Below are 12,815 nucleotides of genomic sequence, written 5' to 3' on the forward strand. Positions count from 1 at the left end.
AGCCTCTAAAGAAAACCGCTACCTTTTACACAAAGTCAGAAAACACCTATGGGAAAAATTTGCTGTCAGAAGAAGTCTGACAAACTTGAGAACAATGAAATCAAGGTGTGCCAACAGGATGGGAAAGGAGGGAGGCTGGGAGGGAAAATACAGAGAGCAGTCTTTCATGCCGATTCATATTCTGTCCAGAAAAAATGAGACAGCCTCTTGCCATATGTCCATCTCTTACAATTAGCCACTCACGTCAGAAAAGGTCTCCTCAAGCGTGGAAATAACAAGAAAGAGAGAGACAGAGAGCTTTGTGTGGTGTGTTTCTCCTCTCCATTTGGCAAGAAGCTTCCTCTCAGCAAGCACTGAGAGATCTTCTCTCTCAGCACTGATTCCATCAGGATTAGTGGGGAAATGGCAGAAATCAATGCACTGAGGAGTTGGCCTGTACTTTGAGGACGCCCGGATTTAGAGGAGAGGAACCAATCCAGTGAGGAGGGGGTATTAGTTGTAATCTCTAAATACAGTCAGTGCCAGAGTCTCCCTAGCCCTTCTCTGCTTTCAAATCCTCACCTGGAGTGAAAACACACAACAGTGTCATCCACTAGCTACCAGACACATGATGTAGATAAGAACAAGTCAATCTGGAAGGAAGTCATTGATACAGGATGCATATTTGATACATATTCCATGTAATTAGTTAATTATAGCAATTTAGAAAATCATTGTAGTTTCAGTCTGTTGTGTATATGTATATTGTTAGGAGAACTAGAAAATAGGACATTTTGGTTATATTTTAGAATCCATTTTGCATTTCAACAAATAATTTCTTGGCATTACAAGTGTATTTACTGTATTTCTTGTGATCCCCCTTTGCTTTGGTTGTGAACACACAAAAATTTTACAAATGAACAGGTAAACACCCAGTATGCACAGGAAGTCTAACACTAAGTAACGTAGGCACCTGTTTATACCTTACCATGTCAAGATGTACTGCATGCATCACTTCAGATGTTCTGTGCTCACAGTAGTGTTGCCAGGTTTGAGTTATGTTCTGAGATAATTCAGCATGTAAATAAGACATTTTCCCAGTGGATGAAAAGTATATGTTTAGCTGAGCTAGGACCCTCTGGCTGTTTCAGATGGCTAAACACATTAAAAGACTGACCCATCGCTGCAGTGGCTGATCAAACTTGGAACTGATTTCAATCCTGTAATTGACATCAAGCATATTTCCAATGTTCTGAGACTGTTTCTTTGACAGCTATGAACAGAAAGCAGCAGATGAAAATTAATCCTCAGTAGCAATGTAATTATACAGTATGTAAAGGTGCCTCTTACCCAATGTCAGCTGGGATAGGCTCCCAAGTGTATAAAGGAAGAGAGAAGTAGGTTTCTGGGTTTAGCACCCTTTTGTGAGTCTGCCTATTCAGCACACAGATTCTTAGCCATTAGCCAGGTGTGTGATTGAGGTTAGCGCTTCAGCAGTCATGCTAGTCTCCTCTTTCCTTTACTCTTTTACCTTTGCACTCCCCTATACTGCTGCTTTCAGCAGAAATTAGCCGTATTAAGGCAGTGACTAATCGCTTCACGTTTTCCCTTCCACTGCACTTGCCGGCCAGACCACGTCTGTCTGGATCCATAGGTAATGCTAGCCTTATACAAAAGCCAGACCACCTCAATCAATAGCTGCCCCTGGGCAAGGACGGAGATGGGAAGGAGAACAGGATGCCGCCTAATTCAATGAAAGAGACATTACCCGGTGCTTGCAACGCGCCAGGGCATGAGTAATCATAGACAAATTCATTTTAGAGCCCTGGAGCCCAGTATTGCTTTCAATTAATGGCAGAGTTTAGAGCAAGTGGGGCGCATATAGTGCAAGCTACTGTGAGTGGTCAGGAGTAGGAGGGAGACACAGAGAAGGAGGCAGATCTGGGTAGACAGAACTCGGATCAGTTTCTGTTGACACTGGCAATTTGTGGCTGAGGTCTTCTTCAGCTATTCAGTACAGCCAGTGTAGTTGGTGTAATGCTTGACTAACTAGTTCAGTATGAAATGCAGACAATCATCCATCCACAAGAGGCTGATTGTTGTTTTCCATCTAATGGATAATAAATACAATATAGGATGTTGCTGATGGAATGCCAGTTAAAAAAAATGTTGAAATGAAATAAGATATGGAATGAAGTGTTTGAATCTAAACTGGTAACTCTGCTGCTTAGGCCTGAGAGAGGAAACTTCATCATGACAGGCATCATAGTCCTAAAGCCAAACTGATGAAACTGATCTACTCTATATTTACAGATAAATTAGTTCCTTTAACACTTTGTGTTTATTGGGAAATATTGATGTTTGTATCTCAGAAAGGAGAAAAACATTTCCCGAGGAAAAAGCATGTGATTGCTGAGGGTGTTGAGCTTATACAGCTTGTTATTTCCCCTGCAACTCTTTGAAAGTATGTAACACTCAGAATTAATGACAATTTTATAACTGAAATGTTATGAAAGATGTCATTATAAACTGCCTCATGTTTGAAAAAGAAAATAAAGAAAGTCTGATAATGGCTGTGTTATATTTGTATGTATGTATGTATATGTATGTATTTTTTTCCAATCTCCTTGTATTTAGTTGTCCAGCTCGACTCTAAGCGCTTTACATATCTATGATTGTATGATTTTGTACAGCAGTATCATCATATCACATCCTCCACAACCAGGAAGGTCTTTTTCTTTTAAAAGTGTGGGCATGAAGTCATTAAGATCTCCAAGAATGAAATCATTAAATTGTGGTTAGACTTACATTTTTATAGAAATTGTACACTTACTTTACAGATATTGCACTGATATTCATGATGTTTCAGTGGGAAAATAAAAAGTGAGTGGGATGTAAGAGATGGTATTCATGCAAGCATTCCTATAAAAATGCAATATAAACGAGAGCACACTCAGAGAGGCACAGACCTCCACCAACGCTGGACAAGTCTCCAGCAGTCCTTTTGTTTTTCAGTAAGTTATGGAGGCTGCATCTTTTCAAGTTGCTTTTTAGATTTGATTTCTTAACAAATTGGCATCACATTGTCTAACAAAATAGCAGTCAGCTGCATTTCTGCTCAACTGCCAATAGGGACTCAGCAAATGCTAGACTCTCCCTCTAGCTTTGGAATGCTGTATATACAGATCACTGGAATCTCAACAACTGAGCCCAACTTAATCCCAGATAATGTAATGTTTATTGAATTCAGCAGGTGTTATGAACGGTGACACATGACATATTAATCGTTTATTATATTTTGGTTATTATATTTTTTTTTTTTCATCTGCGTAACATCTCCAAAATTAGACATTTTCTGTCCCAAAAAGATGCAGAAAAACTAGTCCATGCATTTGTTACTTCTAGGCTGGACTACTGTAATTCATTATTATCAGGCTGCCCCAACAAGTCTCTAAAGACTCTGCAGCTGATTCAAAATGCTGCAGCACGACTACTGACAGGAACTAGGAAAAGAGATCACATTTCTCCTGTGTTAGCCTCTCTACATTGGCTCCCAGTCAAATCCAGAATAGAATTCAAAATCCTCCTCCTCACTTACAAAGCCCTTAAGGGTCAGGCTCCATCTTACCTTAAAGATCTCATAGTCCCCTACAATCCCACCAGGACTCTGCGCTCCCAAAATGCTGGTTTACTGGTGGTTCCCAGAGTTTCCAAGAGTAGAATGGGAGGCAGAGCCTTCAGTTATCAGGCTCCTCTACTGTGGAACCTTCTCCCAGTTTCGGTCCGGGAGGCAGACACCCTCTGTACCTTTAAGAGTAGGCTTAAAACTTTCCTCTTTGATAAAGCTTATAGTTAGGGTTGGCTCAGGCTTGAACCATCCCTTAGTTATGCTGCTATAGGCCTAGACTGCCGGGAGATCTCCCATGATGCACTGAGCTCCTCTCTTTCTCTCTCTCTCTCTCTCTCTCTCTCTCTCTCTCTCTCTCTCTCCACTCAATATGGATTCATATCCCATGTTACATGTTACTAACTCAATATGTCCCCTTTCCTGTAGTATTGTGCTCTTCCGTCTCTCTCTCCTCTTCTGTCTCTTTCTGCAGGTATTTCTTCCTCTGGAGCTGTAGAGTCTGATCTGTGATGACAAGTCTCCTGCTGCTCCTACAACTCCACTCAACACCTGCTGCTAGAATTAGAAATTACTTATACTGCTATTAGTTGTATTGCTGTGTTAGCAGTTAATACTTTAATTATCACTACTATCACTACTACTGCTGTATTACTGGCCTCATCTTACATCTGATATGGAACCTGTGTTATGCTATGTTCTTCTTTCGCTATTCTCTACCCCCCCCCCCCCTCTCCTTCTTAACCCAACCGGTCGAGGCAGATGGCCGCCCACCCTGAGTCCGGTTCTGCTCGAGGTTTCTGCCTCTTAAAAGGAAGTTTTTCCTTGCCACTGTCGCCTAGTGCTTGCTCTTGGTGGGATTTGTTGGGTCTCTCTCTCTGTAAATACCTATTTTAAAGAGTATGGTCTAGACCTGCTCTATATGAAAAGTGCCTTGAGATGACTGTTGTTGTGATACGGCGCTATATAAATAAAATTGAATTGAATTGAATTGGTCTTCTGCGTTCAGTTATAGAAATGAGTTTGTAAGGCCAGTGATAAACCCAGTGTTCACCACCTATCCAGGACAGCAATACACACAATATTAGCAACTAGCTAGCTATTTTGGAGCATTTAGCAGCAGACAGATACTTTGCCCAAGTTAGGTTATTTTTAGATTGCAAAATATAAACCCAAACTAAATACTTCAAAATATTCCTTGAGAAATCTTGGCCCACGTCTATGTTCCAGAACACAAAAATCGTCTTAATTTAGAAAAACGATTTATATGAAGAAATTTACAGATCTCATAACTACAGAAAATCCAAGGAGCCCATATCTATTCTTGCATACATTTAGTGTTACTGACTAATTGAAGTCTGGCTATTCCTTTATTCAAATTTATTGGCAGATGCAAAGGCTAATATAGTGTCGCATCAGGGTTACAACATTCAGTGCTAAGAAAAGCATAAATGATACATGACATATGATACATAAATGATAGTTTCCCAGTGCTCATTAAGACTAGCAAGATCTGAATGAAGATGGATGTCTTCAACCCTCAGTGTCTTCAAACTTTCAGAAAGGTTGTGAGACAGGATTTTCCCCATTTATCCCGTGTGTTCAGGGTTCCAGTCACACATGATGAAAATACAGAGTGTGTAGTGTAGAATCTAGTGTTCTAAACAGACGCAATACATCAATAAGTAAAAATAGATTATAAATGTAAACAAATATAAAAGAGAGATCCAACTCAGCCTTAAATAAGATAACCAACCACCAAATTTGGACAGAAATGAAACTACAGTTAATCCTAGTTCAAAGTAACAGGCAATAAATAAGCTTGTGACAGGGTCATTATGTGCTACTATTCACTGGCCTTACAATGCTCAAAATCCACTGCAGCAGTATTTCAGGGGAAAGATGACTGCAATTTTCTACAGATGTATCAAGTATACTATCTCTTTTTGAATGCATTCCAGTAAATGCCAAAGCAATACACCTTGCCTAATTTTCAGTCCTGTCTCGGTGAAACTGCTTTTAACAGCTCACAGCTCGTCCACATTGTAGAGTTCAACTAGCTTCCACTGACAGGTGAATTATGGGTTTGTGCTGCTCAAAACACTACTTGAATGGGACAAGCGACTGAAGCAAAGCAGCTCTGGGCCTAACACAAAGGAGAGTATCTGAATGTAGGGCTGAATGTAGAGCAATTAATTATCTAGATTTTCCATCTCATAATACAAGTCTGAGGTATGAGCGCAGTCAAATAAGAGCAATAAATGCAGTAATGGTATACCAGTTTGTTGTAAAGCAAAATGACAGATGGATAACCATGTCAAATGTCATGTCAAAGTCTCATCTCATTAATTCAGAGAAAATATGCAGATCTTTGAGCATTTCTTTGCTGTTAGGCCACATGCAGGAGGTTGTAGAAGAGAACTTATGGTTTCTTAAATATGTTGAGCTGAGTGCACAGACCAACACTAACAAATGTAGGAATTTTTGTAGACATAACAGTGTATTCATTACTGGCTATCAGAATTTTATTGGAAAATATGAATATTAAATAACTGATTATTACCCAAAAGGATTTCAATTAAAACCATCTCAGGAGCACCAGCAGAGACCTCAAATTGCACATTCTTTAGACTGATATTTAATGTTAGAATACAGGAAAAAAAACAAAACATGGTGTGAAACATTCAACCAACTCATTACCTTTGCAAGGTTCCTGGAGGGGTCAGGGGACTTTCCTCATCCAGTCTACATGTGTTTGGTGAGCTTGTAGAGGGCTTATGACCATGTCTCCTGAGTGATGTTATGTGGGGTACTGTGGGAGTATGGGATACCGGGGCTGTTGCAATGAGTCATCCAATACTTACATAACCGAAGTGAAAGTTGTGTTCATATTCTTGGCAGAAGTCACACACATTTCAGTTGTGATGGCCTCTGCCTGTTTGTCCTATTTGTGATTTTCATGAAAAGGAGCTTTAGTCGCAGCTGGGGAAAGAGTGTGTTTGGTTTGGGGACAAGAAAATCACCTCTCTGCTTTTAGCAGGCAATGTGGTCATGTTGGCATCTTCAAATTGTTACCTCCAGCAAACACTGGGACAGTTTGAGTGTGAACAGGCTGGGATGAGAGTCAGCACCCCAAGTGCCTCCAAAGCTAGGGATCTCTGCCAGAAGAGGGTGAACTGCCTCAAGTGGAGGAGTTTAATTATCTCTGAGTCCTGTTAATGAGGGTAAAATGGAGCATGAGTTTGAGTATTGGAAATTGTATTGGACCATTGTGGTAAAGAGGGAGCTAAGCCAGGAGGCAAATCTTTTGATTTAGCAGAACGGTCAATCTACATTCCAACCCTCCAAACAAACTATCAGTGACTGAAAGAATGAGATCATCAGTACAAGCTGCCGAAGTAGGCATCCTTCATAAGGGGACTGGGCTCACCCTGATAGGTAGAGTAAGGAGCTCAGACATTGGGAGGAAGCTTAGAGTAGACCCACTGCTCCTCCATGTTGAAAGGAGTTGACATAGTTCAGGTATCTAATCCAGTACATTTACTTTTCAACTGCTCTCCTCCTTCTGTTTGATTTGAATTCATTGTGTCCAGGAGTGGGGTTGGGAGGCCTCAGATAGTGTCCTGCCCCAAATGTACCCAGTAGCTACCCCCAGATTAAAGCTATTTTTTAGCCTGGGAGATTTATACCCAGTATCAGCCCACTTTTTTCCATGGTGGAGGAACTTGAATAGAGGAAACAACAGTTCAGTTCTTACTATCCTCTATTTTTATTTTTTTATTTCATTATTTTTTTTACTATCATGTTTCAACAAGTATATAAGGCTTAATAATATTGCATTTCAAAATATGAATAGGCCCATCACACTGTTGTTATTTAACACAAAGTAAGTCAAATAAATGACAAAATGAAAAATCAATACACATTTCACTCCTCCATAAAGAAAGGCACTATTCTTAACAGGCTCTACTAGACACTCAGAAATGAAAATGGCAAAGCCCTACCCACAGCACCAATAACTGTCTAAACAGTGCACTGTTTTTTTCAAACTTTGTTTATTACTATCTCACTGTAGCACGGAGCTGGGTATACGTGGAGGGCTTGATTACACTGATGAGGTGCAGGTGTTGTGGCTCTGCTCTGACTCCAGCACACCTGCTTCCACTCAGACAATCATAGACACAGAGAAAGAGAGGGAGAGAGCCACTGGGGACCTGACAACAGGTTAGGGAGACACAGAGTCAGGGAAGGTTGCTGAGGCAGACGTGACAACACAATGTCCATACTGAGCTTGTTTGTAATGACTGTTTCAGTAGCTCTGTGAAATATTTGCCTGAGGATGGTTCACAGTCCACCATAGCAACCAATCAGTCATGAATGGAATCTGTAACATTTCTTAAATTCTTCCACATTTTTTTTGACCCACTGGGTCTCCACCCCAAAAGCTTTGCAGCAGAACTGCAGAACTTGCAGAACTCCCTACTGGCCACTCCAGCACAGCCCTGCCCTGTGAGTAAACACTCAGGTGTTAAAACAGGGCCCTGTGCCATTCCTGTCCCAGCCTTCCCTGTGACTATCTCTCTCTCACAGCTTTTGCAAAAAGTGACTTCAGTGCTCCTCCAGCCCCAGGCTCTCACTCTGTGGACATTTACTGTCACAGGATGTCTCTCCTCCACACACACATTCTAGCACACTTTGGCTTTTCTCACGACTTGTCTGAGGTGTTTAAGGGATCCCTGTCAGCTCAGTAAAGCTGTGATTGACGCTGACTGCAAAGGGGCTGTGTAAGGAGAAGTTGAGAAGGAGGTCAGCAGTGCAAAACCAAATATAGAATTTATTTTATATGTATGATGTCGCAAAAAGGCAGCTGAGGACACATCACGACCTCATAATAATGACATTTTGAAATTTTCTATTTACCGCATGAATAAAAATGTTTTGCCTTTTCAGCAGCTGCCTCTGTTTGGGACTCATGATGTTTATTCTGTGAGCAACGTTTAATTGGAATTCAGATGACTTGGCATAGCACATTGTCAGCTGTTTTTAAAGGACAAGAGATGGTTCTGAAATGTAACTTTTTTCTCATGTATCCTTCTAGAGCCTACTTTAGTTCACATCAAATTGTATCCTTTTAGTGCTGAGACCTTGTTGCATTTCTTGTCTTCTTTAGGTATATATGGGCCAGACGAGGGCTGGGCGTCGGCCTACCCTGAATGCAAAGAGAGAAACCAGTCACCAATAAATATTGTGGACCAGGATACCAAAGTATCCACGGAGTATCAGGAACTGACACTGGAAGGCTTTGATGTGGAATCTTCTAATAAGACATCTATGAAGAACACCGGCAAAACAGGTACTGTAAAGAGACCACGGGTTCCTGTTGCTGAGTTTTGACTGGTTTTATCCTCTTGATTAATGTGGGATCAGCCTTTTTCTTCACTCATACTGGCTGAAATGTTTAACGTTGTAAAATGATCAAGTCAGCTAAATGTTGGTCAAGAAGAAGTGAATGTGTGGACATTTGGTAGGTGCTGATATGATTTGTAAAGCATTTTAAACAACTTTGAAGTTCCCAATATTTCCACTATTTCACATTTAGTCATTCTTGTATCTTGTCCTACTGGTAGCAAGTCTTGAGGATTGTGATGGTCAATTAGTTTGTCTAATTTTGTCTTGGTCTTGGTCTCATCAGATGATTTGAAGTTGCTAACCTTTTTTGCAGTGGCACCAAACATTTTCATGACCCCTGACCTTTCGTGTCAGGACCACACTCAGGCCAAAATGCAATTAAACTATTTAATGATCTGAAAAGCAGAATATTTCTTTTATATCTAAATCATGTTTGTCTTGTCACAAACCTCAAACTTGTCAAAGTTATGATTACATTATGTAGTCACAAGCTCCAAAATAGCAGTCATGTTCTTCAAAGAAATGTTGCCACTTGTTTATGACAGAATGTTTTTAACCATAAAACTCTGTGACAGACCACAGTTCAAGGAGAATGAAAAGCGGAAGTGTGACACCTTTAATAATCCCAGCTCATACAGGCAGGTGTCTGCATGTCAAACATCTGTTTCATCACCTCCCCGCACATGATTATAAAACAAGACAGGTGCAATATGCATAAGTCATTTATGATGAAGATTACACATCCCACTTTGATTCAGACATTAGTAGTGCCATGACAGGTGTCACTGCCTGTAGGATTCAGCACCAGGCCATCTGCATTTGCTTCTCTTGGCATTTTGAGGGCCCTCCTTGTCAGCCACAGGTATTTTTCACAATTCTAGGTTGTCACTAAGATGGATGATCCTTTCCCCTCAGTGGAGAAATGGAGTTGAAAGGCTTTTGAGAGGCAGAGGCCACAGGTGGTTGGCATTGCTGTCGACAGCACTCTTGAGTGCTACCAAAAGCATTGCACAGCTGTGTGTTTAGCACAGTAAAGTTTAACATCCAATCATTTGCTCAGTCAAGGATATATGATTAATATGTGATGACAATTTTGAATAAATTGCAGTTTGTCTATAGGTTCACTGTAGTTTCTGTTTTGCAAAAATAAAACCCATTCTATTAACCCTAATAACAATGAGAAACCTAATGAATAGAAGCATCTGAGTGGCCCAAAAACACCATATCTGAACAAATAGTGGCTAAAAACATTGTAATGACAAACATCTGGTTAGAGCATGGTTAGAAACATGGATTTGCTATTCGACAGTTGAATGGAAAAGTCAGTACAACTATCATATCTCTTGGTTAAGTATAAATTAGCTTAGTTTTGCAGAAAAACTGGAAATGGGGAAGAGGTAGCCTAACAAAATCCCCTCACCAGCTCCCCTAAAGCTCCCTAATCTTCTTTGTTTAATCCATTAAAAAATATGAAAACAACAATCCACTTTTATAGCAGAATATTGTTCTACTATTTCTTGGCTAAGAGCCATCACCAGGCAAGTAGCAGTGAGTCTAATAGTAATATATAAATATATAAATACAATGTAAATACGTAAAAAGTCACATACTCATTTTTACACTATGGTTTTTGTATGGTATAAACACACATTTTTTGTTACTGTTAGACACAGCCTTGTTCTGTGTTTCCTATTTCCAGTCTTTGTGCTAATTTAGACTAAATGGCTGCTGGGTGTAGCTTTATATTTACAGTAAATACACGAGAGTGGTAAGCATCTTCTCATCTGAGTGTTTTTCACAAAAACACTTATTTGCTATATTCTTTGTGTGCTGAATTTTGGGGGCCAGTTTAGCACCTTTCATCTCTGACCAGGACTCAATTCCCCAAAGGCGTTTTAAGGCAAAGATAAGTTTAGCCTTAAGGCTTACATTACAACAAAGCTCAGCTGCAGTATGTTAGTCAGCATGAACATTGTATATGCAGCTGACATCCTTCAACTTTAATTAATATTAAAGGATTTTGTGTGTGTGTTTCTTTACCTTGGTCCAAAACCTTGATCCAGACCCAGATACCACAACTACTGGACAGAATGCCACAAGGACAGTCATGGTTCCCAGAGGGTGAATCACAATGTTTTGGCTAACCATTTGTCATGTCCCCTCCATGAGTACCCTCATCAGGAGAAATATCAGATTTCCACATTAGAAATTCTATGATCTAATCAACAGTTTGGGGAAAAAAATATTAATACTTTATCCTACTTTCAGACTGAATGCAAACTTTAGGGTATATTAAATGCCTTGGTGCCGACTAAATAAGTGACTTTTTCCTGGACAGGACAGTACTGTATACAGTAAATCAAGTATTAAAATATAGACCTTATTCATGCAGCAATGTATAGAGAAAAAAATGGCTATAGAGTCAAGCAATGCATAATAGGACAATATACCATGAGCTGTTTATAATAGCAAAATGGTAAACATGAAATGAGTAATGAGTGTAATATAAAATGTGAGAGCCAGCCCTGAGGCTAACATGCCATGAAATACAGATTCTTGTGCAGGTATTATGAGCTGTGCAAAACTGTGGATAAAATAAATAGAATGTTATAAGCTGTGACAGTGGTGGGATAATAATGTGATGGGAAGTAAAGTCTACACCCAATATAAGATGGAGGATGAGAGAGCTTGCTAACTGGTGAACTTATTTTTAAGAGACTGATTTGGTTTTTGGTGTGCCCATGTTCTTTCTTTTAGCACCAGCCATCCATTAACATTTCTACTTGCACAGACGATCCTGCATGAGATAATAATTGCCAGGATATTGCTGAGGACATTTTAAGCGAACTACTGACAAGGCCCTAAGCATAGCAAAATCATTATTTGTTTTCATATTTTGCACCAAGACTGTGTTGTACTCACTGTTTTCGATCCATCCAGCATAACCTTCTGACATTTTCTACAGTATGACAGTACAGTATTTGATGTGTATATGGACACATCTAATTGAAACAATGGGTCACTGTATTCTTACACATTACTGGATCAAACACACATTTATTACATAAAAAATCCTGCTTGTCTTCACCAGCATAATACACAGGAAAGAAAACATGTAATATTCTCAGATGAAATAAGTTGTCAGTCATCTGTACCTGCTGCTTAGCAGCACAAACAGTGACAATCATATGCAGAGCAGCTCCTCGCTAACTCATGTCACAGCCTTTCTTTCACTTTCTCTCTCTGCCTGTCTCATCATCAATATAAAGTCCAAATCTGCTCTCATGACAGGACAGAAACATCTGCTACTAGCAGAATAAAGTGTCAGCAGAGTATATGACTCATGATCTATACATTAACATAGTATTGTATATCTAATATTATATATGCAGCCACAACAAACAAACAAAAGTTTTAAGTACTGAAAGCTGGCATAAAATGTCAGTCAGATTCACAATATTGTTGACTATTTTCTTATCACATAGTTTGCATAATCTGGCCAGTAATTTTGCTGCAACCACAACATTATGGTAAAAACAGTTTAGGTGTAAGTAAACAAAATTTCTTGTAGACAAGGTTGAACTAGATCATCCCTTAGGCTGGAATATTCAACCCCTGCAGTGTTTATCTGTCCTTGACAGCTTCTTTCATACACAGCTGCCACATAGATGCACATTCCATTGATGTGGCAGTAGTTAAGCCACAGTTGCTATTGGGCCCTGGTGTATTTTTATGGAGGGGTGTACATTGTCACTCTGGATGCATTGATTTCACAGCAAGGAGGGGCTCATACTATCTTGTC

General features: G+C 39.8%; 1 protein-coding gene across 1 annotated transcript in view; it reads left to right on the forward strand.

Moving 5' to 3' along the window:
* Positions 1-12,815, forward strand: part of LOC108873537 (receptor-type tyrosine-protein phosphatase gamma-like) — a 408,789-nt gene that overhangs the window by 262,460 nt on the left and 133,514 nt on the right. The window contains 1 exon segment of the mRNA XM_051074772.1: positions 8,775-8,957. Within this exon segment, the coding sequence (XP_050930729.1) occupies positions 8,775-8,957 (183 nt within the window).

Source organism: Lates calcarifer, linkage group LG12 (genome assembly GCF_001640805.2).
Source record: "Lates calcarifer isolate ASB-BC8 linkage group LG12, TLL_Latcal_v3, whole genome shotgun sequence".
In the NCBI taxonomy this organism is placed as follows: domain Eukaryota; kingdom Metazoa; phylum Chordata; class Actinopteri; family Centropomidae; genus Lates; species Lates calcarifer.